At 43.8% G+C, this 15,886-nt stretch overlaps 1 protein-coding gene across 3 annotated transcripts in view; it reads right to left on the bottom strand.

The window, feature by feature from the left end:
* LOC140396271 (ADP-ribosylation factor GTPase-activating protein 3-like) overlaps positions 1–15,886 on the bottom strand; it is a 91,077-nt gene that overhangs the window by 12,202 nt on the left and 62,989 nt on the right. For all 3 annotated transcript variants that reach the window (XM_072484656.1, XM_072484658.1, XM_072484657.1), the window contains 3 exons: positions 10,590–10,735; positions 8,658–8,789; positions 6,199–6,324 (listed from right to left, as the gene is read on the bottom strand). In XM_072484656.1, the coding sequence (XP_072340757.1) occupies positions 6,199–6,324; positions 8,658–8,789; positions 10,590–10,735 (404 nt within the window). The remainder of the gene's footprint in view (positions 1–6,198; positions 6,325–8,657; positions 8,790–10,589; positions 10,736–15,886) is intronic.

Below are 15,886 nucleotides of genomic sequence, written 5' to 3'. Positions count from 1 at the left end.
AACTGCGACAGCAGCACCGGATACACCCATACCCACCGTCACAGCTTTCAAAGTCAGATCGGCCTTCTTGAAAGTGAAACCTCGGAAGCCGATGGATCCGGATGGGGTCCCTGGTCGTGCACTCAGATCTTGCCCAGACCAGTTGGCAGATGTATTCACGGACTTCTTCAACCTCTCCCTACTCTGTTCTGAGGTCCCCACCTGCTTCAAGAAGACGACCATCATACTGGTGCCAAAGAACCAGGCAACGTACCTCAATGACTATAATCTAGTGGCCTTGACATCGATCGTAATGAAGTGCTTTGAGAGGTTGGTCATGGAGTACAGCAACTCCATACTCCCAGAATGCCTAGATCCACTGCAATTTGCATATACTTCCTCAAGAAACAAAGGAAATTCGACAGGTCCACATTGATTCTTACCAATGTTTACAGATGCATCGTAGAAAGCATCCCATCTGGCTGCATCACAGCCTGGTATGGCAAGTGCTCAGCCCAAGACCGTAAGAAACTACAAAGAGTCTAGAACACCGCCCAGTCCATCACACAAACCCGCCTCCCATCCAGTGGCTCTGCTGCCTTTGGGAAAGCGGACAGCCTAATCAAAGACCCCTCCCACCCGGCTTACTTGATTTTCCAACTTCTTCCATCGGGCAGGAGATACAAAAGTCTGAGAACACGCACTAACAGATTTAAAAACAGCTTCTACCCCGCTGTTACCAGAATCCTAAACGATCCTCTTATGGACTGGTCTGATCTCTTCACACATCTTCTCCACTGCTCAGTACTACATTCCTGTATGCTTCACCTGATGCCTGTGTCTATGTATTTACATTGTGTATTTTATGGTTGCCCTATTATGTATTTTCTTTTGATGTACGGAATGATCTGTCTGAGCTGCACGTTGAGCAATACTTTCACTGTATTCCGATACACACAACAGTAAACAAATCCAAATCCAAATACAATGCTCACCCCCTGTCTCGATAGTGCCTTCAACAATGTTCAGTCCCTCTCAACCCCACCCTGGCAATGAGGAATTTAAGCAATATTCAGGTTGAAGATGGAGTGAGGGGGAATGGGTGAGGATGAGTCGGGAGAGTTTAGTGAACATTTACATGTGGCAACGGGGAGGAGAGATACGGAGACGGAGGCATGTGGGGTCAACAGGGCGTTGCGGCGGTGGGGGCAAAAGGGCACTGCGACGATGGGGGCAAAAGGGCATTTCAGCGATGGGGCATTCCGGCGGTGGGGGCAAAAGGGCATTGCGGCGGTGGGGGCAAAGGGGCGTTGTGGCGGTGGGGGAAAAAGGGCGTTGCGGTGGTGGGGGCAAAAGGGCGTTGCGGTGGTGGGAGCAAAAGGGCTTTGCGGAGGTGGGGGCAAAAGGGCATTGCGGAGGTGGGGGCAAAAGGGCATTGCGACGATGGGGGCAAAAGGGCGTTGCGGCAATGGGGCAAAAGGGCATTGCGGCGATGGGGGCAAAAGGGCGTTGCGCCGATGGGGGCACAAGGGCGTTGCGGCGATGGTGGCAAAAGGGCGTTGCGGCGATTGGGGCAATAGGGCGTTGCGACGATGGGGGCAATAGGGCGTTGTGGCGATGGGGCAAAAGGGCGTTGTGGCGGTGGGGGCAAAAGGGCGTTGCGGTGGTGGGAGCAAAAGGGCTTTGCGGAGGTGGGGGCAAAAGGGCATTGCGGAGGTGGGGGCAAAAGGGCATTGCGACGATGGGGGCAAAAGGGCATTGCGACGATGGGGGCAAAAGGGCGTTGCGGCAATGGGGCAAAAGGGCATTGCGACGATGGGGGCAATAGGGCGTTGCGGCGATGGGGCAAAAGGGCGTTAAGTGTGGGGGGGCTATGGGGGGGGGGTAGGGAAGGGTGCTGTAGTTGGGGGGGGAAGGGAAGGGTCATGTGGTTGTGGGCGGGGGAGGGAAGATTGCTGGGGTGGGGGGGAAAGTGCTGTGGGTGTCCGTGTGTGTGTGGGGGGGGGGTTGAGCACTGGCAGACGATGGAAACTGGGCAGTGTAGGGGTTTGACAGAAACATTTAAAAACTCTACAAATCAAGGAACTGAAGATAAATCTGAAGGAGAGAGCATCTTGAGTTTATGATGTAAAGACATGTGGCTCATCTGTAGATATGCTGTCCTGTAGATACAGGAAAAAGCAGCCCCTCTTGACCAGCACCCCTTCTACAAACATTCATCCTCTCCACCACCGATGAACAGTAGCAGCAGTGTGTACCATTTACAAGATGGACTACAGCACCTCACCAAGGCTCCATCAATAGCATCTTCCAAACTCACAACCTCTACCACCTAGAAGGCCAAGGGCAGCAGATACATGGGAACACCACAACCTGAAAGTTCCCCTCCACAGTCATTCACCATCTTGACTGGGAATTATATTAGCATGTCAAAATCCGTTTCTAGCAGCCCTGTGGATGTACCTACACCACATGGACTGCAGCAGTTTAAGAAGGCAGCTCACCACCACCTTCTCAAGGGCAATTAGGGATGGGCAATAAATGTCGGCCTAGCCAGCATTGGCCATATCTCATGAATGAATTTTTTAAATCTCCATATCTGGCTTGTTGTCATATTTTGTTTTATAACACTTTTGTGAACTGCCTAAGGATATTTTATTATGATGAAGGTGCTATGTAAAACGTTGCTGAATGCTGGTATATTTGTGCATAAATTCACTAGTGTAGATTCACTTTAGTTATAGAAAACAATTATATTTTAATACAAGTTCTCTGGTTAGTATGGTGGTTCACAGTCGTACTGCATCGTAAAATTCTTTTTTTTTTTTTTTAATAGTTTTTATTCTCTTCCTTTTTCACATTTTCTCCCAAACTTACACCCAACAATAAACAATAATCAGTAACGAATGTAATGTCAATCCCCATATCAAGGGCAGCACGGTGGCGCAGTGGGTTAGCCCTGCAGCCTCACTGCGCCGAGGTCCCAGGTTCGATCCTGGCTCTGGGTCACTGTCTGTGTGGAGTTTGCACATTCTCCCTGTGTTTGCGTGGGTTTCGCCCTCACAACTCAAAGGTGTGCCGGCAAGGTGGATTGGCCACACTAAATTGCCCCTTAATTGGAAAAAATGAATTGGGTACTCTAAATTTTTTTTTTAAATTAAAAAAAATACCCATATCAATAACAACGATCCCATCCTCCCACCAAACCCCAGACATTGGCCCGCATATTAACATAAACAAATGGCAAAAAGGAATCAGGAATCACCCATGGTCACCATTACCACATACAGTCCCTCTCCCTCCAACCCTCCCAGCCCCTCTCCATCCCCTCCAAACTTCACTAGAATTCTTATGGTGGGTGAGGAATAACCCATCAAATTCAAAAGCCACGTTTTATTATGTTATTTACAAATTCTGCTAATGTCTTGCTATAACAAGCTATGCAAGATGTCAGTTTTCCTACATGAAAAGAAGCAAATTCACAAACCATCACTGCGCACTTCCAGAATTCCCCAAGCCCAGGATCTGGTCCATTACCATTCCCTCTGGCCTTGCACCACCAAATCTTGTTTAATCTCTCCAGTCTTCCACGGGCCTTCCCTTTGGTCCTACTTCCTCACCCTTTTCCACTCGCTTCAAATATAGTCCATTTCTTACCTTTCCTCAAGTCTGGTGAACCTGAAACAAGCTGATGCTGCCTGACATGCTGAGTATTTCCAGCATCTTCTGTTTTTATTTTGCTTTTATGATAGTGACATTTAAGGGGCATGTTGACAAATACATGAATAGGATGGGAATAGAGGGATACGGACCCAGGAAGTGTAGAAGATTTTAGTTTAGATGGGCGGCACAGGCTTGGAGGGCCAAAGGGCCTGTTCCTGTGCTGTACTTTTCTTTATTTTTTGTAAAATATTTCTTTGAGAAGTAATTAGAGTAGTATATCAACTGTAATCAAAATCTAGTGATAAATCATACAGTTCCAACTAAAGTACTGATTTCAACAAGAGAGAAAAGTGGTCAGGGAGTTATCAGAAGGTGCAGACTATCAGAATGACGTGCAATAAAACCAACTGGCCTGCTGATTGAAGACAGTGTCAATGTTTTTCAATGCTGGTTTCCTATACAGCATGATTCTACTCAGTCATTTTAGTTTCAACCCTTTCTCGAGTGTCCCTGCATCGCAAACTGCACAGATAAGGCATGCAGACAGGTCACTTGAGTCCTAGTTTGTGTCATGGGAGTGTCCCTTTTTGTCTTATCACATAGCTTATGGCTCTGGGAGTTGGTTTTACATTTGCTTTGGTTTGGGGCTGCTTTGTGGCTCTGAGGTTTTGTTTTTACATTTGTTTGCTGTGCTCAGAAAGAGAAGTATCTTGGCCTGTCTCTCTATCTTAATTTTAAAAGCTGGTTCCAGACTACTTGATGACTTGAAAAGAGATCATTGTTTTCTGGAAGGAATTCAAACCTGCTGTTTTAGAAAGGAAACACGAGTATCCATATCAAGCCTTAAAGACGGTAAGAGTGCCGTGTGTTGGGCCACACCTTTGAAAAGGCCTTTTTTTGGTTTATGGGATCTTGCTATTAAATTGGAAGAGTTAAGGGGGAGTCATTAAGGGTTATAAATAGATTACTGTAGCTGTGTGGGGTATTTATGTCTGCAGCCGATAAAAATTGTTGCTTGTGTGTGGTTATAGAAATGTTAACAAAATTTGTAGAATAAAGCTAGTTTTTTTTTTAAATTAAAAGCGCCTAAGACCTCTGTTCAATAACACCTGAAAGGCAGGCTCTTGTGTTCATCGTAACCAAAATTAATAAACAGTTGTAGGTCAGGTGAACTCCATGATCATGATATACTTTGGAGTTTTCTAAACCCTGGCCCATAACAAATTGGGGGCTTGTCTCGGATAAAAGTCTATCTTTCGTGATTGGATTGGCTTAGTGAACTTAAAGACAGTGAGGGGTGAGCATATTTGTGTTTGCTTTTCAAGTGTTGTATTCCATTTTAAATAGGGAGTGTGTTTTGGACAATGGCTCTTTCAGAGGCTCAGACGTTTTTGGGGGTGGAGAAGGTCGCATGCAGTACCTTACAAACGGAGACTAAAAAAAGGCTTTTTGATTTGGCAAAAACATTGCAGTTAACATTGCCTGACAGAATACCAAAAGAAGAGGTCATTACGACGGTAGCTGAGCATTTAAAATTGCCTGAGACACAGTCAGAATCATTGGAAATAGCAAGAATTCAATTACAGATTAAGCAGCTTGAACATGAAAAAGAATTAAAGCAGCTTGAATACGAAATGAGGGAAAAAGAACGAATAGCCCTAGCAGAACAAAAAGAGAGAGAGCCAGGTCAAGATACTTCTCTTTCTGAGCACAGCAGTCAAATGTGAAAACGAAAGCAAAAACTCAGAGCCACAAACCAGCCCCAAACCAAAGTAAACGTAAAGCCAACTCCCAGAGCCACAACCCAGCTCCATAAACCAGGGGCTGGTTTAGCTCACTGGGCTAAATCGCTGGCTTTTAAAGCAGACCAAGGCAGGCCAGCAGCACGGTTCAATTCCCGTACCAGCCTGCCCGAACAGGCGCCGGAATGTGGCGACTAGTGGCTTTTCACAGTAACTTCATTGAAGCCTACTCGTGACAATAAGCGATTTTCATTTCATTTCATCCACACAATGATGCCACTGAAGCCATGTGACAAGACAAAAATATTTCTTAAAGGAATACTCCCATGACATTTGCATCAATACCACTTTGAAACAGTATACTACTGAGTCAGGCAACTGAACAATCGTCACCAGAGGGAGAACCTATCCGTGCTGTTGAAAAACCTCTCTCAGAATAGCATGAGCAAACATCGCCACAAGGTTACTTCCCTATGTTCTCTCAACCAAAGTCATTTTTGTAACCCCCCGAGGCAACTGAGTTTTTTTTGTTTACTCCATGACGGAAATGTTCCAATGCTCAAAGGGGAATAATATTTACAAAATTATGAATTAATCAGGAAAACCTTTTGGACCCATTCAATGACTTACATTGCTGATAAAGCTAATTCGTACTTCACGCTCTTGCATCCTTCCGTGTTTTGTTGAGGAAACAACCAGTAGCAATGGCAGCCCCAAACATTTCTAAAATCTCATCTTTCTGGTCACATGGGTTTCCCCCCACATGATATATTGTAACACTTCAGAATGAAACATAGAAATACACCTCAATTACCTGGAATGAGAAGTAGTAAATGTTGGTTCTTCGTCATCTTCATATTTTCTCCTGGAAGATTTTGCAATCGTGGGTGACTCTTGTTCTATTGTTTGCATATCTGATAATACAGAATGGGAAACTCCACTACAAGGAATAAAAAAGTGAGAAAAGGCAGAACATTACAAGATGGCACAACATAAAGCTCTATTTTATTGCATTTAGCACCTTACTGACAAGAACTGATAGGCGATTTCAAAATGTTTAAAAAATGTTAGCACCCAGATTCAGACACATAACCTTTGGCACCATCATTGAAATACATTGCAAAGAAACCTTCTTCTATCACCTTTACCATAAGGGCATAGGATATTAACAAAATTTCAATGTACTCCTCAACCACCACAAAGAAAGTCTAGAACAAAGAAAGTTCTCTGCCAATCTTGGATCTCAGGTTCTTACCTCATAGATTATTATAGAATTTACAGTGCAGAAGGAGGCCATTCGGCCCATCGAGTCTGCACCGGCTCTTGGAAAGAGCACCCTACCCAAGGTCAACACCTCCACCCTATCCCCATAACCCACTAACCCCGCCCAACACTAAGGGCAATTTTGGACACTAAGGGCAATTTATCATGGCCAATCCACCTAACCTGCACATCTTTGGACTGTGGGAGGAAACCGGAGCACCCGGAGGAAACCCACGCACACACGGGGAGGATGTGTAGACTCCGCACAGACAGTGACCCAAGCCGGGATCGAACCTGGGACCCTGGAGCAGTGAAGCAATTGTGCTATCCACAATGCTACCGTGCTGCCCTCATTCCCCTCCCAGAACTGGGGTAGGGTTCCTGTTGTCCTCATTACCTACCTCACTGGCCTTCACAAAGGATCATCCTCCCCCCATATCTGCCACCTCTAGATGATGTCTACCACCAAATACATTTTTCCTTCGCCTCCCGTGAGCATTTCAAAAAGTCCACTCCTATTTTTTAAAAATTTGTTCATGGGATGTGGCCGTCGCTGGTTGGGCATGAAGAGTCAACCACATTGCTGCGGATCTGGAGTCACATGCAGGCCAGACCATGTAAGGATGGCTAATGACCTTTAGGAAAGGAAATCAATGAACCAGATGTTTTTTTTACGACAATCGACAATGGTTTCATGGTCATCATTAGACTTTTAATTCCACATTTTTGTAACTCAAATTTCACCATTTGCCACGGCGGAATTCGAACCTGATCCTTACCTTGGGTCTCTGGATTACTAGTTTAATGACAATGCCACTATACCACAGCCTCCCAACTCCTTACCATGCAATAGCAGAAGGTGCAACCTCTCTCTTCACAGTCCCAAGGCCCCAATCACTCCTTCCAAGTGAAGTAGCAATTTACTGGTCCTTCTTCCAATTTAGTGTACTGTATACACTGCTCACAATGCCCACTATATTGGGGAGACCAAAAACAGACTGGGAACACCTCCGTCAGTCGACAAGCATGATTCTGAGCTTCTGGTTGCTTGCCATTTTAATTCACCACCTTGCTCTCACACTCAAATTTCTGTCCTTGACCTGCTGCACTGTTACAGTGAAGCTCAGTACAAGTTTATGGAACCACGTGTTCAGCAACTTCAGACCATGAACTCTATCCTCCATTTTGATTCTAACCCCCCGCCCCAATTCCCCACACCACCCCACCTCCCCAAAGGTGTCAGTTTGTAGTCTGCATTGACGTTATTTGCTTTCAGACAGAGCTGTTCAGTATTCGGTCACTGACATTCACTTTGGACCAATGCTTTATTTTTTACTATAACCAATGCTTTATTTCTCTACTACAACCATTACCACTCCCTTTGCCTTTTGTCTCACGACATCGGTTATTTAATCCCTTCCACCCGCTAATCATCCCGACCTTCCCTTTTGTTTCCCCAGTCCTCCACTCAGCCTAAAAGCCATCACAGTTTTGCCTCCCTTCAGTTCCAATTATCTTAGCAACCATTAATTCAAATACAACCCCCAAAGATTACAACACTAAGTAATTCTTAAGCTGTCCTTTTAACATCCAGAAGACTTTTTTTAAAAAAAACTTTCAGCAGAAGCACATCAGGTTAAAGTCACTACTAAGAGCAGTTATTAGTTTTAAATCACCAAAGGTTCGATTTACATTCTTTAGATTACAGAGAGAGAGACTCTAATACACCTTCTGGCTGTGACTGCAGCTATCCAGCTCTGAAAACGAAACTAAAACACACCCTGCAGCAAATAGCCTAAAACGAAAGTAAAAAGCTGACAGACAGCCCAGCTCCACCCACTTTCTGACATCACTGAAGTAATAAATACCCATTTCTTAAAAGGTACTCTCACTACAGATATTTACATACATACCCATTTATAAACACCCATTTCTTAAGGTACTCTCACATGACACTACCCTTTATTTCCTGCCTCACAAATAAGCACTGTAACATTATAAGTTGCTTACGCTCTGCTGCTGAAGCCCATACCCAATCGCTCTGCTTGCTCTTTCTTTTTGCCTTCCAATTTTTTCAATTGCTCATCTTCCTTTTTTCTTTGTATTTCAAGGTCTTGGTATGCAAGTCGAAGAGATGAAACTCTGTAACAGAAAATGTCTTTGCTTACGTTTTCTACTTTGAAAACATATTTAACCAGCTGAACACTTGAGAATCTCTTTCAATACAACAACAAAACCCACATTATGTTAAATTCCAGAATGGAAAAATGAACACAATTAATTATCCAATATGTGGAAGCTATTTCGTTTCAAAACACCATGCAACATTTAGCAATGAACGAAAATAAGGCTTTGTTATCTCATTTCTTCAAAAACTGTCTTAGGTGGCTTCAGTTAGACACAACCTCTGATCCAACCCAATATTGTACAAGAACAACTTATCCTAAGGCATACTGGTCTCTCAAAGCTTTGCGAGGTCATTACTATATATTAGGGGGTCAGTTAACTCAGTTGGCTGGATGTGATGTAGTGTTGCTGGATCCAAATAGCACCATGTTGGAGAGGCCTCTTCCACTCCCCAGCATTTCTCTTCGCTCCCAGCCCTCCTGCTACTGACAAATCTGCTCCAGCTTGCATGTTACCTACGCAACCAAATGCAGATTGATGACTGCTATGTGAAACAGTCCGCAAGCATGATCTCCAGCTTCCAGTCACTTGTCATTTTAATTCTCCACCTTACTCTCATGCAAACATCTCTGTCCTTGACCTATATAATGGGCGGCACGGTAGCACAGTTGCTTCACAGCTCCAGGGTTCCAGGTTCGATTCCCGGATAGATCACTGTCTGTGCGCAGTCTGCACCACCCCCCCCCCCCACCCCCCCGGGTCTGCGTGGGTTTCCTCCAGGTGCTACGGTTTCTTCCCACAGTCCAAAGATGTACGGTTAGGTGGATTGGCCATGCTAAATTGCCCTTAGTGTCCAAAAAAAAGGTTAGGTAGGATTACTGGATTGCGGGGATAGGCTTAGGTAGGGTGTTCTTTCCAAAGGGCCGGTGCAGACTCGATAGGCCGGGTGGCCTTCTTCTGCACTGTAAATTCTATGATTCTTTGATTCTATGGCACTGTTCCAGTGAAGTTCAATGTAAACTCAACGAACAGTGCCTCTTCTTTCTATTAGGCACTTTACAGTTTTCTGGAGTCATTGAGTTCAATAATTTTAGACCATAACCTCTGCCTGCGTCAATCACTAGATCCCTCTACATTGCAGCATTCTGCAGTCCCTTAAATAATATTCTGCGTTTCTATTCTTCCTGTCAATGTGATAAAGTCACATTTTCACACATTATATTCCATCTGCTTAATCTTTGCCCATTCTATTAACCTCTATCCCTTCACAGAATCTTTGTGTCTTCCTCATAACTTGCTTTCATGCTCATCTTTTTACCTTTGGAAGCTAAATTGGCTGGGTAACAGATGTTGAGAGTTTTAAATAGGTCCTTAAAATGTCTGCCACTGTTTTTCTACCATTTTACCTTTTAAATCTATGTTTATGTTTAATCTATGTTCAAATCTTTGTTCAATCTGCAGTACATTATTGAAGGAACGTTGCACTTTGGAGGTGCTGTCCTTTGGATGAGACGCTATGCCAAGACCCCGTCTGCCCTCTCAGGTGGAAATAAATGATCCTATGGCACTGTTTTGAAGAACAGCGAGGTACCCCTGGTACCTTGGCCAACATTTATCCCTCAATCAAAATCATGTAAATCTCATCATCACATTACTGTTTGTGGGAGTTTACTGTGTGTGCATAAATTAGCGTTCCCCAAAACACTAGCAGACGGCCTGCCATCATGAAAGGCACTATGTAAATGCATTTTAAAAGCCTTTTGGATTGTATTCACATTGATATATAAGTTGCACACAGAAAGAAAATTTACATACATCGATTCATCCTTCTCAAATTTCTTCTTGTTGTGCAAATCCTCTTGTTCTTTCATTCGATCAGCAGCTTGAGCCTGTTTATCAATTTCATTGAAGCTGCGGCTAGTCACTTTCTGCGCCCCTAAGCCAGTCTTCTTGGCACCTAACTGTTTACCAATGGGAAGAAAGCACAACTAACTTATTCTGATTATTCTTTTAACAGCAGAACTTCTTACAACTGAACAGTCACAATTAACTTTTTCTTTCTTTTGGTCGAGTTGACTCACAAAAACTTTGAATTAGGACAATTACTGAGATAATGTGGGCTTATTTCACACAAGCACCATGCAAAAAAATGAAAGGTTTAACACAAAGGATTGCGTCTTAACTGATTCGGCTACACTCATGATTGCAGACACCCAATGTAAAAATTAAAACATGCATTTATTTAAATTAGTATGAAGCACACATACAGCAGTTTATAGATTTCTCAAGACATTACTCATAGCGTACTCACTGTTTTATATTGATGAAAGATATACCATATAACAGATTATTTTGTTATTCAGGTACAGTAAACCAGAGTCTAATTCCATTAAATATGTATCCTGAGGTCAATGAAAAATTCAACACTGTTTATTTCAAACGGTGGATGAAATGGCTTTTGCTCTCAAGCCACCTCCCTTTTCATTAAATGAAAAAACACGCAACTGGAATACACGATTATTTGCAGTTGCAAGTCAGAAATGCATGTCTGCAATGAAATTAATCACGTTTTGTTCAGAAAGTTACTCATTCTAGTATGGCCTACATTTTTCTGCCCTTACGTACGCATTTTAAAAACTTTCAGGTCTTCTTATGGTGTACATTTGGTCTGTTATTGGCTAGTCATCTGGTATTTGTTTATTTCTGTGGTGGCGATGCCTCTCTGGGGAATTTCGCTGTTGTGGCAAGTGTTGCTATTCTGGTAATTTTGCTGCTGATCCGTTGCCTTTGTTGGGTAACAGTTAACTTATGGTATTTATAGAATCCCGACAGTGCAGCAGGAGGCCATTCGGCCCATCGATTCTGCACTGACCCTTAGAAAGAACACCCTACCTGGGCTCAATCTCTTGCCCTATCCCCGTAACCCCACCCAACGTTTGGGGAATTTATCATGACCTATCCACCTAACCTGCACACCTTTGGACTGTAGGAGGAAACCGGAGCACCCGGAGGAAACCTACGCAGACAGGGTAAGAAAGTGCAAACTCCACACATACAGTCACCCGAGGTCGGGATCAAACCTGGGTCCCTGGCACTGTGAGGCAGCAGTGCTAACCACTGTGCCACCGTGCTGCCCCTCATATCTCCATCTGGCCTCAACTCCTCTGGTGCTTGCATCCTTATCCTGTCCAGAGCTCCACTCATTCATGCCAGGCATCCTCGTCATCTGTATTCACATAGGTCTTCCTCACACTATTTCCATCTATTTTCATGCAGGACAAGCTGGCCCACAATTTTTTAAAAAAGAGGTCCAATGCCGGTGGAGGAGTCGCCAAGGTCAGAGCCCTGTGCTGTCGGTGAACTCATCTTCCTCACCAGCTGTGGTCTGTGAGGAAGAAGCTTCTCCAGTTGCACTATGCATCTGTGACTACAACTATATAAGAACATAAGAATATAAGAACTAGGAGCAGGAGTAGGCCATCTGGCCCTTTGAGCCTCCTCCGCCATTCAATGAGATCGTGGCTGATCTTTTGTGGACTCAGCTCCACTTTCCCACCAGAACACCATATGCCTTTATTCCTTTATTCTTCAAAAAACTATCTTTATCTTGAAAACATTTAATGAAGGAGCCTCAACTGCTTCACTGGGCAGGGAAGTCCATAGATTCACAACCCTTTGGGTGAAGAAGTTCCTCCTAAACTCAGTCCTAATCTACTTCCCCTTATATTGATGCTATACCAGCTAGTTCTGCTTTCATCTGCCAGTGGAAATAACCTCCCCGCATCTATCCTACCTATTCCCTTCATAATTTTATATGTTTCTATAAGATCCCCCATCATCCTTCTAAATTCCAACGGATACAGTCCCAGTCTACTCAACCTCTCCTCGTAATCCAACCTCCTCAACTCTGGGATTAATCTGGGATTATATGTCTGGTTGTTCATTTTCACTATGTACAATCAAAGTGCCAATTTCTCTACACTGTTCCAAGTTGCCAAGTAGACTGACTTTTGTTGAGTGCGTTGAATGTTTGCACTCTGGCTGGCTATCCAAATCTCAGTTCTGGCAATGATTTGGCATATTTCTCAAAACAAAATTTAGCTCTGTCATTTCACTTTAATCTTGTCACTCACTCCTATTACTACTTCCGGCTTCAGTGGTGTTTGAGCTATTGGAAGAGTAGTTTGGATGCGGCATGAAATTTGCTGTTGAGCTTGACTACTTTCCACATTTTCAGCTGACGCGTTTCTTTAAAAAAAAAAAAAAAATTTTTTAGAGTACCCAATTATTTTTTTCCAATTAAGGAGAGCGTGGCCAGTCCACCTAGCCTGAACATCTTTGGGTTGTGCGGGCGAGACCCACGCAAACACGGGGAGAATGTGCAAACTCCACACAGTGGATCGAACCCGGGTCCTTGGTGCCGTGAGGCAGCAGTGCAAACACTAGGCCACCATGCCTGAGAAGCTTAGAGCTTCTCCACTCTAAGATTGCCTTGTACACAGCTGTGCTGGATCTACTCATATCCCTTTGGTAATTTTCATTGCTGCATCAGCCTTTCAATTTGACTGGGAATAGTGGAGATTTTACTTTTTTTTTTAGAAATAATTTTATTCAATTTTTTTAACATATTTTACAGAAAAAAGAAAAACAAAGAACACATAAATAAACATCTTACAACTACCTCACTAATGCCCACAATATACAAACCCCCCATTAAGCAATAATAAACAGTGCGGAGATGATACTTAAGTGTTGATTCATCTCCATTAATTTATGAAGTGCCTGAATTCTTCACTCGTGAACTCAAGGCCATTGTCACTCAATACAATGTCAGGAATGCCATAACGACTAAAAAATGTGCTTTCAGGCATTCTACAATTTCACAGGTCATTGATGATGATGAGATAGTCAATTCCAATCCCTGGTCTGTCTGGGATGGCATGAATCATGAACGGCTCTTTTGGTTGCTTAGCTTGATATTCATTACAAGCACTTCACTGAACGGTATGATCCTTGATCTCATTGCTCATGTTCAGCCAGTAGAGCAAATTCCTCAGGCTAGACACAATTCCTGGGTGGCTTCAGCATCTCTTTCTTTATCTCCTTGGGGATGATGACACCATTGCACAAGATGCCACCTTGGGCAATCACGTCATCCCTGAATGCCCAATACTCTTGCATATCAATAAGTGTGTCCTTGATAGTTTACAACCACCTTTTCATCACTACTTCCTGTAGAACCTGGAGATTTGCATCTCGTTATATAGTTTGCTTGATCTAAGCAAGCTGTTTGTCTGTCAGAATCAATGTTTCTGCTGCATTGATGACCGTGGGCAGCACGGTAGCATAGTGGTTAGCACAGTTGCTTCCCAGCTCCAGGGACCCAGGTTAGACTCGCAGCTTGGGTCATTGTCTGTGTGGAGTCTGCACGTTCTCCTCGTGTCTGCTCCGGTTTCCTCCCACATTCCAGAGGTGATCGCAGAGGACCAAACGGGCTTTGTCAAGGGTAGGCCGCTCACAGCGAACATCTCCCTGTACTTGACTTTCTTCTATTCAGCTTCAGGTTCACCTGAAGTGCTCTCTCTAGCAATCTCACTAGATGATGTTCATAGTTTGGGATGGCTTAATCCATTATATTTCCACATCCATAGACTAAGATAATCTGCCTTCTCCCCATAACCCCTGATCCCCATATTAACCAAGAATTAAATTAACATAGTCAGGAATCTGCTGCTTTTGTCCAACTTTACTTAGCAGTATCCATCCCTCGCAACTAAGGTAATATAGACCTTTATCCTGGCAAATTGCGACAAATTTCTTCAGTGGTTGGCACGGAATAATGAGATCTCTATAAAGCTTTATTTATAGGTCCTTCAGATCTATGCACACTCTTAGCTTTCCAGGTTATTTCACTGCTACCATGCTGCCAATCTAGTATATAAGAGTTGTCACTTTCTTGACTACGCCCATCTTTTCAAGCTCCTATCATCTTGTCTTTCAGGCTGGGCTCGAGACCAGCTGAAACACTCCTCGGACGATGCGGAGTTGGTGTCGCACTCTCATCTACTTCAAGCTGATATTCACCAGGAAGGCATCCAAGACCCATGGAAATACGCTTGTAGTTTTTTAGGATTTGTTCAGCAGTCAATTGCTTGGTGCCATGCGATACATTGCACGCCTTTTCTAGTACATGGAGGGTACTAAAGTCTAAAGCGTTGACTTATTTCAGCTGATACGAGTGTATTTTACGGAGTGTCTACTATTTGGAAATGCAAATCTTCTTTCTTCAAATTGCATTGAGCTCTCAGCTTAGTTTTCCCTCTTGGGGTGAGCATTGTTCCATTAGATAGCCTCAACTTTACCTCCGGTGGCTTCATCTTCAGGTCACCACCTTGACAGGGTAGATGCAGGAAGGATGCTTTCCCTAAACTGGGATGTCTTGAGCCAGGCAATATAGTCTCAGAATAAAGGGCACATAGGACTGAAATGAGGTGGAACTTCTTCACTTAGAAGGGGCTGAGCCTTTGAAATTCTTTGCCCGAGAGGGCTGTGGAAGCTCAGCTATCACATATGTTAAGAACTGAGATCAATAGGCTTATACATATCAAAACATCAAGAGATACAGGAATAGTGCAGAAATATAGTGTGAAAGTATATGATCAGCTGTGATCTTATTGAATGGTGGAAGGGGCTCAGAAAAGGGCTGAATGGCATACGCCTGCTCCTATTTCTTTTTAAAAAATCTTTCTATTGGCTTTTCACATTTATCTTACAGAGAGGTTTGTTTTGTCTTTCATTTAACAACTGTACGTATATTTTGCTGCCCTCTGAATCGGTCTATGATATCCCCCCTTCCTCCCCCCTCCACCCCCCATTGGTTTCAGCAACCTTCCTCTTCTCTTATGGTTTCCGCATTCTCCACCCCCCCCCACCCCCCGCCCCCCGGGTTGCGCAGTCCTTTGGTTCTTCATCTTTTTTTTTTCCCTGGCTTACTCCTCGTTTCTGGCCTCGAACAGGTTTTGGAACAGGCCGACGAACTGCCCCCAAGTATCCAGGAAGCCTTCCTCTGACCCTCGGATGGCGTACTTAATCTTCTCTAGGTGGAGAAATTC

The sequence above is a fragment of the Scyliorhinus torazame genome, chromosome 19 (assembly GCF_047496885.1).
Source record: "Scyliorhinus torazame isolate Kashiwa2021f chromosome 19, sScyTor2.1, whole genome shotgun sequence".
NCBI lineage: Eukaryota > Metazoa > Chordata > Chondrichthyes > Carcharhiniformes > Scyliorhinidae > Scyliorhinus > Scyliorhinus torazame.
The sequence above is the reverse complement of the archived record's forward strand: the minus strand, read 5'-3'. Positions and strand labels throughout refer to the sequence as shown.